General features: G+C 22.7%; 2 protein-coding genes across 2 annotated transcripts in view; both read right to left on the bottom strand.

Moving 5' to 3' along the window:
• Positions 1 to 4,111, bottom strand: part of LOC122507310 (enkurin) — a 40,711-nt gene extending 36,600 nt beyond the window's left edge. Inside the window, exons 1-4 of the mRNA XM_043619935.1 lie at positions 4,107 to 4,111; positions 2,121 to 2,529; positions 1,754 to 1,942; positions 287 to 492 (exon numbers count right to left, since the gene is read on the bottom strand). Of these exons, the coding sequence (XP_043475870.1) occupies positions 313 to 492; positions 1,754 to 1,942; positions 2,121 to 2,529; positions 4,107 to 4,111 (783 nt within the window). The 3' untranslated portion in view covers positions 287 to 312. The remainder of the gene's footprint in view (positions 1 to 286; positions 493 to 1,753; positions 1,943 to 2,120; positions 2,530 to 4,106) is intronic.
• On the bottom strand, positions 2,419 to 13,514 carry LOC122507320. Its single transcript, XM_043619974.1, has 4 exons — positions 13,179 to 13,514; positions 10,394 to 11,303; positions 5,338 to 6,470; positions 2,419 to 2,529 (listed from the first exon to the last, which is right to left on the bottom strand). The coding sequence occupies exons 1-3, from the start codon at positions 13,305 to 13,307 to the stop codon at positions 5,398 to 5,400; spliced, it is 2,112 nt and encodes a 703-aa protein (XP_043475909.1). The 5' UTR covers positions 13,308 to 13,514; the 3' UTR covers positions 2,419 to 2,529; positions 5,338 to 5,397.
• Positions 13,515 to 15,127: the final 1,613 nt, after the last annotated feature.

Genomic DNA, 15,127 nt, shown 5'->3' with positions numbered 1-15,127 from the left:
TTCATAAAAATAATTGAATTTTTGTGAAGAATTTTATTATTTATGTATAAATAATTAAAAACCTGCAATTTTAACATTAACATTTTAAATTCTGATTTTAAAGCGTAAAAAGTAAAAACGTGGCTTTTTCACATGTTTCATTATTTATTTTGGACGTTTTGATTTATTTTGGATTTTTTGACTTTGGATATTTTTATTTTGGATTTTTTGTAGTTTGGACTTTTTTCTTGGATTTTTTGGATTGGATTTTTTGTCCTGTAATATTATAGGTATTATATTCTCATACCTTATTCAAAAATGCAGTTGTAGAAATCACTCATCATCATCGCACACATAAATATATGGATGTCGTTCGATGAATTCAATATCCTTTTCTAGTTGCTTTAAATTATTTTCTAATTTTAGTTTTCTTTTCACCTTTGGTGGTGTGTCAATTAAAAACGGCAGACGTTGAAATTGATTCATCAATTCTTCCCAGTTCTTTTTCATGCCCTATTTATGGATTCATTATAATTAAATTACACTATTCAATTCATTTTCTCTTATTTGAATGCAATTATTTCACAAGTTTAATAGCTAAATTATTCAAAAAGCGAAATTTATAATATTAAAAAAAAAAACTACAATCTATTTTTTTTTATTTTAGTCAAAAGAAGATCAGGGTTGCCAAGAAAATTTGATTTTTTGTTTTCTCTAACTTTTCCCTGATTTTTAGATAGAATTTCGAATTTTTTCTTGACACTAAAAAATGTTCTGATTCACTCTAAAAATGACTCGATACACAAGCAATTGTTTTTAATATATTTATTTGTAAATATCTTAAATTTTCAAAATATTTTATTCCAAAAGTTCTGAATATTCAAGTTAAAATGAACGAAATATTTTCTCAACTTTATAAATATTTTCAAAAATTACATATTGCATTAAAAGTAAAAAAAAACTTAATTAAAACATTTTGAAATTTTATAAATTAACTTTTAATACGTGATGTAATATTATTGTAAACAAATTTTAATTTGAAGAGTAAATTAAATAAATTTCATTCGTTTGAGCGTTCAGAACTTTAGGGATATAAATTATTCAAAATATTAAATAACTTTTTTAAGTAAATATTTAATCATTACTCTTGTTTTATCACAAAAATGAAGATTTACAATAAATGTTTAATTTTAATTTTATTTAAAAATTAAAAACCTTTTGAAATTCAATTATTTACAAAAACTTAAAATGCAACTGTTTAAAAATTTAATTATTTATAGAAATTGAAAACTAAAAAAAAACTCTTCTAAAAGTCTTCTGAAAGTCAATTCTTTTTTGAATCGTTAAGTAAAATTATTTCACAAATAATTTTTAAATAATATGAAAATTTTTCAAAAATTAAATTATTTAAAATAAATTTAATTTCATATTCTGTAAAAAACGATTATTATCAGAAATAGAAAAAAATTTAATGTTTTGTATTAAAATTTATGGTGATTTTAAACTTTGTAAAGTGAACAAAAAAGTTCAAGAAGAATAAATGCTTTTAATATTTTTAAATTTTGCTGGACACCAAAAACTAGAATTTTTTTTGTCAAATCTATGAATTTAATAATTTTTCATTACTTTTGATAAAATTTCCTGACTTTTCCCTGATTTTCCTGACCTCAGTCAACCATGAAGATAAATATTTCTAGTTAATAATAACAATAAAAAAATTATTTGTAAAATTTACATATTCTTCAATTTTCAAAATTAATTTTCTGTTACTCACAAGTAGTAATTCGGCTCTTTCCTCTTCGGTGACATAACGACCTGGAATTTTATTAAAGACCGAAATTTTCCCCTCATTCCCAAAGTCAACGTTCTTGCCTTTTTCAAATTCTGATTTTCGTTTCAATAATTCTCTTACTTGCTTCACTTTTGGTGCCTTCTTTGGTTTTGGTGGTTTTTTGCCAAAATACTAGAAAAAATAAATTAAAAATTCTTAATCCTAAACTTAATTTGAATAAAATAGAAAAATGTGGAAATGGAAAAATTATTCTTAGCAAAACTAAATATAGTGAAATTGTTCTTAGCAAAAGTAAAGTTGAGAATCGAATTATTCTCTTTCAAGAAAATAGTTTTTTTTAATAATTTACCTTCTTTTTTATATACATTGGCATTAAGCCACAAGTTCTCAAATCTTGAACATCACCAAATCGTGAATCAACAATTCTCGGCACCGGTTCGGGTGGTTCGGATTGTTTTACTTTTAAAATATTCTCTTTTCGAAAATTAATTCGCCCCACAAGTGTTGAATCTTTGGGAAGATCATCAATGATGGGTTTTCGTGAGAATTTAAGTGGTTTCCATGATGGAAGTTTGTGCTGATATCCAGGACGATGATAATGATCGTGGGGCACGTGTTTCTGTGGCAAAGGTCGACTCTTTTTTTTCAAAAATTCCGTGGGAGGATTTAATGGTACACTTGGTAGACCAAATGTTCGATGCGCGTGTTTAGCACTTGCCACTTCAGTTCGAATTCTCTTCCCATGTTTGGATTTATATCTGGAAACAAAATAAATAATTAAAATCAAATTTGAATAAATTATTTATAAAACAAACAATAACAAAATTAATAATTCCTGAATTAAAAATCGCAACTTTGAAATAATAAAAGAAAAGCCATTTAAAAAATAAACTAAATGAATAATTATTCATAATCTATTTATAATAACTAATAATATTACTTTATAATATTTATAAACTAATAAGTTAATAATTCTTAAATAAAACCCACGACTTGTAAATAATAAAACTAAAATGTTTAACAAATGAAGTAAATTAATAATTATTTAAAAGGAAATTTATTGAGAAGGAAATAATTATTCATTTATAATCAATCTAATATTTAATTTAAATTACATTCGATGAATTGATAAAGTAATTTTTTAAAAAACCTTTCATTTTTTAAAACAGTTTCCTTGGGTTTAGAAATTAATTTCGTAATATCTTCCGCGGACATAATTTTCTGTTCAATCGCAATTTTATTTTTTTTTTTTTTTCTAATTGAAAAATTAATGGAAACTTTTCAGTAAAACATTTCGTAAAAAGAATAATAAAGAAAGAATAAAAATTCTTTCAAATGTCTGCAAATGTCACACTGAATATTCAAAATGGAATTTCATTTTCATTTCATGTTGCTTTTGTTTCTAGGCAACGTTTCTAATGTTTGTTCAATAATCGAATATTTGAAAAAAATACATTATGCTCTAAAGTAGATACATAAATATCAACACAATCATTTCAAAATTCAATTATACTTTGAAATATATAACAATTTTTTATAATTGAATTGTTTTCAATTATTTTCAAAATCAAATAATTGAATGCGTCAGTTTTTTCTTTTAATTATAAATATAATTGTACTTGAAATTTAGTCAAAAATAATTAAATTTTAAGTTAAGTTTATTTTAATTTTTAAATAACCGAATTTGTTTATTTATTTATTTAGAAGTATATCAGACAAAAAATTGAACTTTTTTACTAATATACAAACAGTTGAATATGAATTAAAGAAACGTCCTTAAAAAAATTTATTAATTTTGAACAAAATAGTACTAAAGTTCTTTAATTTAAAGAGAATTATTCAAAATATAAAAATTTTTAAATGAAAAATTTTAAAAACTTTTTAAAAATATAATTCTTAAAAAATACGATTGTACAAAATAATTTTTAAAAGTAATAAAATCAAATTCTTTCAAATATAAAATTTATTTCAATGAAATTTTACAAAACTTTCAATTGTTTCAATTTTTAAAACTATTTACGGGAATTCAATTATCTTCAAAAAAAATTTTAATTACAATTTTTCAAAAATCTAAATTTTTTAGAATTTCTACATTAAATCGAAACTTCAATAATTTTTGTAAAATTTAATGTTATTCTGCAAATTTTTAAGTTACAATTCTTCAAAAAATACAATAATTTAAAAATAATTTATTAAAGTGAGAAAATAAAATTCTGTGAAATATAAAATTTATTTTAATGGAATTTCAGAAAATTTTCTATTTTTGCAATTCTTTAAAATTATTTTCGGGAATTCAATTATTTTCAAACAATTTTAATTACGAGTTTTAACAAACTTCATTTTTTCAGAATTACTAAATTAATTTTTTCAAATCTTATTAATTTTTGTTGAATAAATATTTGAATACTTATTGTTATTTATTTATCCAACAGAAATTAAAATTTCAAAATACTTCCAATGTAAAACCTTTTAAAATTTTTTTAGGTAGAATTCTTTATATAAGAATGCGATTACATTTAAAAATTATTCTTAAAAGTAAAAAAAATTTCTTTAAAATATAAAATTGAAATTTTTCAAAATTTTAAAAACTTAGGTATTTTTTCAGAATTTATAAATAAATTAAAATTTTAATAATATTCTTAAGTAAATATTCAAATACTTATTGTTATGATTATTATTTCAAGGGAATTAAAATTTTTAATAATTTTAATGAAAAATCTCTTGAATATTAATTATTTAAAAAATTTTTTTTAACTTTTTCAATAATCAATTAATTTCTAGAATTTTTACTAAAATTTTTCTTTACATCAATTTTTAATTAATATTAATAATTTTCAAAAAATTCTTCTGGACTTTAATTATTTTATAATGATTCGGCTTTTTTCATGGATTTTCCAAAATTCCCGGGAATTCAACTAAATTATTGTTTCCTTGCTTCGGAAGCAATTTTTTTATCTTGATAATTTTAATTATAATTTATAAATTTTAATATCAAAACCTATTTAAAAATTAGAATTGCAATTCTTCCAATTTTTCAATTATTTTCTAAAATTTCAACTGAAATTCTTCTTCAAATCAATTCTTATAAGTTCTACGAGAATTCAATTATTTAAATTAAATACAAAAATACTTGATTACTTATAAAAATTGCAACTGTAACTCTTCTTTTGAATTTTTTTGAATTTTTAAGATGAGAAAGAAAATTCATAGACTATTTAAGATTTTCAATAATTTAATATTATTTTAATTCTTTGGATAAAATTTTCTTACTTTATTGTTTTGTGAAAATCCTGTTATTGTAAAAATTCTAGGGGAATTAATTTCACTAAAACATTAGACACTATATTAGCAAATTTTTAATTGTCAAACTTTTGACATGACAATTTGAACTCTAAAACAATTTGGAATCAGAAAGTTCTAACTTTACATGAGGACAGAATATCTCGATTATTATTATATAATTATTAGAATTTACTAAATAAATATTTACAATATTCAATAATATTTTCTTAATATCTTATTATTAGCATCTAAAAATACGATATTAAAATAAAAAAAATATTTGCCTGATAAAAATTGTCCTCAAAATACAAAAATTTCTCCGTGACTTCAATTCGACATCTTCCTTACATATCGTCGGGATCTTCATCACCACCTTCATCTGCTTCAGCATTTTTAAGTCGTGTAGACAATCGTTTTGAAAAATTCGTCCTATCACGATCCACCGAACCAAATACCCGTGAATCATGTAACACTGGTATATCACAAAATAGACATTTTGGTCCCTCGGGATATTCCTCATCAAGGCACGAATGAAATATTTGCTTACAAATTGAACACGAACGATATCGTACAGATGTGATTTGTAAAAATGTTATAGCACATCTCGGCAATTTATGTCCAGTGGGACATTTCTCCGTTTTCCATGGAAGATCGACAATTACATTTTTACATAAATTACAAACTTCCGATCCTGATACTTCCACTTTGTATGTAAATTTTAATGCACGATCGGCACTCTGACAAACTGGCATCTCCAATTCATCGTCTTCACCGGCAATATAAATTTCTAAATAAGTTCTCAAAAATCTTGTACAAAGTCTTTGCTCATGACTTTTACATGGTTTTGTACCAATCATCATTAAATACGACGAAGACGTGTAGATCGTTATTAATGAACGAATTTCCAATAATTCCTCCGATACATTTAAAAAATCAAATAGAGATTTTTTCCGTTTGTAAACATCGGCCAAAACTAAAAGCCACATTAGAACTCGTAATTCATAGACTGGAAGTGATTCAAAATGTATCGGAATCTTATCAATTGTATTTACAGACATTAAGTTCTTGGATAATTTAAATCCAATGACCATAAAGCAATCCCAATGATTTAAGAGAGTCTTGCTTGTATTCTGATTTAAAATTGTCAATGGATTAAATTTTTCACTGTCGATGCAGAATATGTGAAAAATACTTGGTTCACGAACAACAAGATGATCGTACATTGTATTTGGACTCGTGACAGTAGCAAACAAAAGTTTATTGTACGATTGCGAGAGACCCAAATACTGTGAATATAATTTTGGTAAATCCGTTTTTATCAATTCACCATTTATTTTTTCGTTTTCAATTTTTGCCAAGAATAATTTTCCATCCTGACTGAAGATCAAAAATTGATTTTCATCTATCATTGAAAAACCTGAAACATGTATAAATATTAAATGTTAATTAAAATTAAAGCAGTTCAGGCTTCGCACTCGTTCATTAATAAAAAAAAGTATAGTAGCAAAAAGTAGCTTAAAGACTGAAAAGAAGCAGTAAAAAAATAGCTATCGAATAATTAAATTTGACGACTAAAAAAACTCTTTTTAGTTGATTCAATGAGCAAAAAAAACATAATTCATTTTATTCAGAGTAATCACAATAATTGGATTATATATTTTTCTAATATCCAGAAAAAATATTTTTTTTCCTTATCTTGGTAATAATTTCAACCCTAAATTTTTGTAAAATTCAATTATTTTCTAATTTTTTAGGTAGAATTCTTTAAGAATACGATTACATTTAAAAATTATTCTTGAAAGTAAAAAAATTCTTTAAAATATAAAATTGAAATTTGACAAAATTTCTAGATAAATTAAATTAAATAAAATAAATTCAATTCAATAATATTTCTTAAATAAATATTTAAATACTTATTGTTATGATTATTATTTCACGTGAGTTAAAATTTTTAATAATTTTAATGTAAAATTTTTTGAAATTTAATTATTTTTAAAATTTTCTACTTCAACCCTTTCAATATTCAATTAATTTCTAGAATTTTTACCAAAATTCTTCTCTACATCAATTTTTAATACATTATAATAATCGTAAGTTTCCTTTCCGTTAGCAAATTATCTGCATTCATTTGTTTGTTTTGAATATTAATTTTTGTGGGTTATTTTTATTCTTTTTAATGTCAAAAAAAAAACGAAAAAAAACTCGTTTTATTCACTTCACAAAATTGACAACATTTCCATTACATATTTTTTATTTTCCTGACTTTTTCCTAATTTTCATAAAAAATATTTACTTTTTTCTTATCCTGCTAATAAATTGAATTTCTGCTACGAATTTTATTATTCATGAAAGAATTTAAAATAATTTAATTCTTGCGAAGAATTTTATAAAATTTTTTAAATAATTCATTTCTTTCGAATAATTTTATGCAAATTCTAATTTAATAATTTAAATAATTGAATTGATGAAAATTTTTATTATTCATGAAAAGAATTGAATTTTTACAAACCATTTTTTAAATAATTCAATTCTATTTGGAAATTTTATGAAAATAGTAGATATTGAAAATCATTGAATTGCGAAAAGTTTTTAAAGATAATTAAATTTTACAAAGAATTCTATTAAAAAATTTGTCAATAATTGAATGTCTGTGGGAAATTTTATTAAATTTTTTTAACTTAGAATGTTTTCAGGACCTTAAAAATTTTCAATGTTTTCAGGACAAATTTATTTGATTAAATTTTGTTGAAAATAATAATTAAATTCCTAAAAAACATTTTATTATTTATGAAAATAATTGAATTCTTGCAAACGATTTACTAGAATTTTTTAAAATAATGTAATTTTCAAGAAGCAATTTATTATTTTTAAAAATAATTGAATTTTGAAAAAAATTTTATTAAAATACCTCAAAATAATTGAATTTTTGGGAGTAAATTTTTTATTTATCTTTAATAATTGAATTCTTTCGAAAAATTATTTGTGTAAATAATTGAATTCTTAGAAAAAATGTTATTAAAATTTTAAAAAATTGAATTATTTGAAAAAAATGTAATTAAAATTGTATTTAAAACAATTAATTTCATTCGAACAATTTTATTAAATTTTGGAAAATAATTATTCAATTCTTCCATAGAATTTAAAAAAAAAACATTTTTTTAAATAATTTATTTTTGTCGAGGAATTGAAATTAAGTTTTTAAGATTATTTCGATTTCGATTATTAATTTAAAATAGTAATGAAAATAAGTGAAATTCTTCGATGAGTTTTATTATTTATGAAAATAATTAAATTCTTGCTTAGAATTTAATCAAAACTTTTTTTTTTAAATTGATTTTTCATGAAAAATTTTATTATTAGTGAAAGTAATTAAATTATTGTGAAAAATAAATTGCATAAAATTTTGTTAAATAATTTATTGATTTTTTCGAAATTTTTTTGAAAATTAGCGAATTTAAAATAGTGCAAATTCTCTAAAAAAAATATAATTTATATTCTTTGTTCAGAAAGTTGAAGATTATTTTTAATTTAGGTATCAAATATCAATTTTTGCGAAATTCAATTTACCTCGTACAAGAAAGTTTAATTATTTTCAATTTTAAAAATCTGATGTAAAATTTGAAATTAGTATCAAAATTTGTTAAAGTTTTTTTATGTACTTTGAAGTTTAAAAATATAATATGATTTGAAAATTTAATTCTAATTAGTTTTTCAGTTATGTGTCATAATAAGTATTTCTTTAAAAATTACTTAAATTAAAATGACTTGAAATTGTTTACAATAAACAGTGCAATACAACATTCCCGCGCGCTTGCGCGCGGATAATTTGGCTAGTTAATATTTAATTTTCAAAATTTCTTCTAGACTTCAACTATTTTAATACAAAAATTGCAAATTTCAATTTATTTGCAAATGTAATTTTTCTTGTTTTTTTTAAACTTAGCAAAAAAAACATTCTTAAAACTGGTTTTTAAGAATATTTAAAAATAATTTTTAAAAAATATGTATTAGATTTTTCACTTGTATACAATTGAAAAATTTTCACATAAATCAAATTTGATCAATTTGTCAAAATTTATGGAAATAATTGAATTTTGTTAAAGAATTTTTAGAAAATATTAAAAAATAATTAAGTTTTTAAAGAATTCTAAATAGAACAACTATGAAAATACATTATATTTAATTACGAATTTTTAATGATAAGACAAGTCTATATCAGAAGATTTTTCATAAATTTTAATTTACTTTTTTAGAAGTTAATTTGTTGAAGAATTTTAATAATAATTTTATTCTAAAAAATATGAAACTAAAGTTAGAAACGTTTATTCGACGAAAATTTTTACAATAATAGATAATTGCTTACTTTAATGTAAAAAATTTTTTTTTAATTGCAAAAATTTTCCTCGATCCAAGTCGGGAAAAACAGTGATTTCGTTTTTTTTCACGGATTTTACCAAAATTCCTGGAAATTCAACTAAATTATTGTTTCCTCGCTTCGAAAGCAATTTTTTTTATCTTGATAATTATAATTATAAATTTTAATATCAAAAGCTATTTAGAAAAATTCCAAAAGGATCTAAGGCGGGGAAAGGAGTGATTTTGAATGTTTTTGTCGTAGATTTTCCAAAAATTCCGGAATTTCAACTAAAAAAATAAAAATCACTGCTTTTTTCGCCTTGGACCCTCTTGTGATTTTTTTAAATGATTTCTGATATTAAAATAAATATTTATCAAGAGAAAAAACTTGCTCCTGAGGCGAGAAATCATTAATTTAGTTGAAATTCTGGGATTTTTGGTAAATCCGTGACAAAAAAATCAAAATCACTGCTTTCCCCGCCTTGAATCCTTTTGCAATTTTTTTAAAGGACTTCTAACATTAAAATAAACAATTAGCTAAAGTAAAAATTATTTCTTAAAATTTCTACTATTTTTTATAAAAATAAATATTTTGTACATTAACCAAATTAATTCTAAAATAAGTAAATGTTTAATTTTTATTATTTTTCTTTTCTGTGTAGTAAATTTTAGAAACATTTAAACAGAAAAAACTTTTTTGTTTACTTGAACGTTCAGAACTACGTTGTTGAAGTTTACAACGTTTATAATCAACGATTTAGAAGAAAAAATATTTTTCTATTCAAACTTTTAGTAATAAAATTTTTACAATGTTTCTTGATCAAAAAGTCGGAAAAGAAAAATTTGTAAACGTAAATTATTATTGTTTTCTGAGTAAAAAATATTTTTTTTCCTTCAATTGATTGTTGGTGATAAACGTTATGAAGTTCAGCTACATTTAGAACTTTAGGAAAATAAATAATAGAAAATTTATTTAAATAGTACCTGTTATAGAAAAGGCAGGAAATTGATAGTGCATACTATTGAGTATTTCTCCCGTATTATCAATAGTCATGACGAATAAAAAAGTACTTTTACAAATAACCAATCGTATTTTGTTTTCCTCCAGTAAAATACACTTTAGACTGGAAATTCTCACGAGATCTTCTTCGGGATAAATTTCAATTTGTTTCGATGTCACATTTCCCTGTAATTCACTGACAGCTAACGCAATAATTTTCCCATTGAAAAGACCCATTACAATTAGACAATTATTCTGATCGATATTTATCCATTCCACAATGTCGACTTTTATTTTCATATTTAAATTCGTTCTAAGTGTAACAGTGGGAATAACTTCACGACCATGATCAGTGACTGCTGGAATTTTCCACACAAGTAAATCTCCACTTCTGTAAGCGACAACAAAATAAGAATATGAATTTTCGTACAAATTGCTCCACACAATTGCCACAGCTTGCAAACGTCGTATATGACGTTTAAATTCTTCACTTCCTAGATTACCGAAATTCTTATCGGGAAATTCTTCATTGACAATTCTCAACCAATGTGAATGTATATCACACGCTGAAAACCATTCGCAATCATCTTTCAGGAGAATATCCACTGCTCCGGCCGATGATATCATTGATAGGAGACATTTACTTGGATGTACCATTCCTTGGGAGGACCATTTTAGAGAGACAACTTTTGGTACAAGATCAGTCATGACATTCATTCGTGGAACGAGTGTCTCTTCCAATAGGAAGGAATAAATTTCCTCCTTCTTCCATTGCCATAATATTAAATTTAATTGTGATGTAAATGCATCTGTGGGTAGTACATCTGATGGATAGACGAAGGAACGGGAAAACTTTACACTCGATCCATAAGTCATTGGCGATGGTACTAATTCCTAAAAAAAGAAATTAAATAAAAAATCGCGTGAAAAATAAAATTAATAATTACATTATACATGGAAAGTAAATATTAATAATTTGGCTGCATCTATTTCACCCACTCAGGCGAATTAAATAAAAGTATAATATTTCGCCCGTCAGATATTATAAGTTCTTCCTTACTAAGAAAAAAGAAGTTGAAGTCCACAACGTTAATCAACGAAAAAATTTATTTAATACATTCAAATATCATTTATAATTTAATATTTAATTAAATTTAATTATTTAATTACAATTATCATCAAAACATAAACATCAATTTTTTTCTAAATATTTTTGTGCGTCAATATTGCTGCGTTATCTATGATTAATTTACTTAATGAATAATTTTTTGATTGATCAACGTTTTGGACTTCAACTTGGTTAACAAAAAAAAATTTATTTTACTATATTGTTTTATATTTTTTTATAGATATTGAGAAGGACAATAAATTTTACAATTTTTCATAAAACAAAATAAAGATAGTAGAAAAAAGTGGTCCTAGTTTAAGAATATTTATTTTTATTATTTCTATGATTCGGTTCAATAAAATATAAAAAACAACTTTCAAACATTCTTGAAGTTATTAAAATTTAATGTCCAATAAAAACAACACGAAAAATTAAAAAACCTTAATTTTTCAAAAATTTTAAAATTAAGTCAGTACATTTAATATTTATTTTTCAGAACTTAGTTAAAGAATTTTTTATTAGAATCTTATTGTCAGATCGACTTTAAGGCGCAAAAAAAGTCGCTTTAGTCAATTAAAAATACAAAAAAAGTCGAAAAAGTAATTCATTTAATTCAGTGTTGTCAAAAAAATAACATTTTTTATTTCCTTCACCTTTCACTGATTTTTAAATTCAATTATTCAGAAACTTCAATAATTTTACGAAATAAATATTTAAGTACTTCTTATTTTAAATGTAACTGTAACTTGCAATGTTTTTTTAAAGTTATTAAGGTATAATATTTTTAAAAAATTTATAACAAGGAAATACTTCAAATTAATTTTATTAAAAAAAATTTTTAAATAATTTTTGAAAAGTAACAGTTTTCCAATAATATACAATTGAAAATTTGCCAAACAATTGAAATTTGTTAAACTCTTTTAAAAATAATTGAAGTTTTAAAAAATATAAAAACAAATATTTAAATTTTTAAAGAATTTTAATTATACTTAAATAATAACACGATTTTTCAAAAATTTGAATAAGTCTAAAAAAAATTTCTAAAAATTTTAACAGAAGCCATTAAAAAATCGCAAAAGGATCCAAGACAAGAAAAGTAGTAATTTTGATTTTTCGAGGATTTTCTAAAAATCTCGGTATTTAAACTAAATTATAATTTCCACCCCTTGGAAGCAATTTTTTTCGTTTGCTAATTATTTATTTTAATGTTAGAAGTCATTAAAAAATTTTGCAAGAAGATCGAAGGCGGGGAAAGCAGTGATTTTGATTTATTTTATATTTTAGGATTTCTGAAAAATCCGTGACAAAAAATAAAAATCACTGCTTTCCCCGCCTTCGATCTTCTTGCAATTTTTAAATGGCTTCTGAGGCGTGGAAATGATAATATATAGTTGAAATACCGAGATTTTTTAAAAAATCATAACTATTGGTAACATGCAAGAATATAAATTGAAATTATTAAATTTTTTTTGTGGAAAGCAGATAGGTAGATTGCTACCGTCATAATTCTTTAAATCATTCACGCGCGCATCGCGCGCGTAGGACTTTGCTAGTATATAAATAATAAAAATATTGTACTCTGATTTTGTGATAGAAAGCAAAACATTTGTAGGTTATGGTCAACAATTGTTATAACATTGTTATTTTGCAACAATACTTACAAAAATGTGTATTCCTTTTTCTGTAATAATTGATAAATGGTTATCTTCAGACCATTGTGTGACAAATGGATTTGTAACTAATGAGGAAAGTGAACAATTGTACAATTCCTTTCCCTCCAATGCGTTCATATTTTGATTGTTTTTATTTACAATTTTCTTGTCAATATCGAACTATTTCTAGTGTTTAGAGTCCCATACGAGGCACAATATAATGAAGATTCTTAATTATTAAAAATAAATTAAATACAAACGATAAATATCAAAAATATAACTCAAAAAGTCGAAAACACCTGTTTACGCTGTTTACTATTTAGGCAATTTTAAGGTTATGTTTCTCTCACCGGCTTGATCATTTGCGCGGGGGATCATTAAGGCGCTTTTACAAAATTAAAGCCTTTATTGGCTACTTATACCCGCGTAAATTTGAAATAACCAATGAAATTCATTATCAACGCTCATGAAAATAAATGTTCTTTATAATTTTTCACGTTTTTCATTATTATTTATTATTATTTTTATTATTGACTGAATTATTAAAAAAGGGTTTTATTAGTACTTTGTTATTCGATTGTATATTTTCTTATTTTTCTTTTGTACAATGATAAATAGTATTTTACTTGTAATCTTAAAAATGAATAAACGCTCCTATAGATATGCAAAACTTTATACACGACTGTATAAGTGAAAATCATTTTCTGAGAATTTCAAACGTAAACAAATATGGCGCATGTTTAACTGAATGTTTAATTTTAAAGTGCGTTTTTTGAAGTTTAATAATTATGATAATTATCATAATTATCATAATTACTCTCTAAATATTTTTCGTGTTTATTATTTAAAAATGCTTATTCATCTTGAAGTTAACATTCAAAGGTTCAAAGTTTAAACAACATTTTGTAATAGCACCCGGTGTTTTTTATGCACCACGCAATGCAACAAATTTATAGGTTATAATTTGGTCATTTTTCACGTTTCATTTATAACAATTAATTTTAAAGAGTCATTGATTTTAACAAAATGATAATAAAAATAATGGAAAAATATGTAAGTATATCCAGTATTTTTTATATTTTAAGCGTTGTGCAAATGAAACTAATTGCATATTTCAACAGCAATTATATTTAACAACAATCGTCAATATTAATGATATTAACATTAACAAAAAACAGGTAAACAAAATATTAAATTAAATATTTTTAATTTTAACATTCAGTTAAATATTAAGTAGTAGAATTTATCACTCGGTAAAAGATAACATTAATTGTCAAGAAATTTATCAATCCTCCAAGTCTTGGAGGATTGATAAATTTCTTGACAATTAATATTCAGTTAAATAGTTTAATAATAATTTAATTTAATAAGATATTTAATTCACAAAATATTTATATTTATTATACAACTATGATCCACAAGTTCCGAACGTTCAAATGAACGACATTTTTTGATAATATAAATATTTTTAAAAATTATACCTATATGTGACGCAGTGTTATTGCAATAAAATTTTAACTTAGAGGAGAAATAAATAAATTTTGTTCATTTGAACGTTCAGAACTTTAGGGATATTATAGCTATGTATAAAAAATGGATTAAAACAAAAGTATAAGATATTTATTATGTCAAATTTAATTTTTAAACGATAATTTTTACAAACGTAACAATTACATTTTTTAAAAATAATTTATGTATAATTATTTTTATACTTTCAGTCAAAATACTCTAATTTATCTAATTTTCTTAACTTTTTTAATTTTTCTTTTTAAATGTTTTCAATTTTAAAATTAGTGTACTGAAAATCATTAAATTCTTGCAAAGTATTTATAAAAAAATTTGAAAATAATTTAATTCACTTCAAGAATTTTATCAACATTTTTTTCAATAATTGAATTCTTTATAGAAAATGTAATTAAAATTGTATTGAAAATTGTAATTTAATCCTTATCAAGCTT

The sequence above is a fragment of the Leptopilina heterotoma genome, unplaced genomic scaffold (genome assembly GCF_015476425.1).
Source record: "Leptopilina heterotoma isolate Lh14 unplaced genomic scaffold, ASM1547642v1 Lhet_46, whole genome shotgun sequence".
NCBI lineage: Eukaryota > Metazoa > Arthropoda > Insecta > Hymenoptera > Figitidae > Leptopilina > Leptopilina heterotoma.
This window is presented reverse-complemented; position numbering and strand designations above follow the sequence as displayed.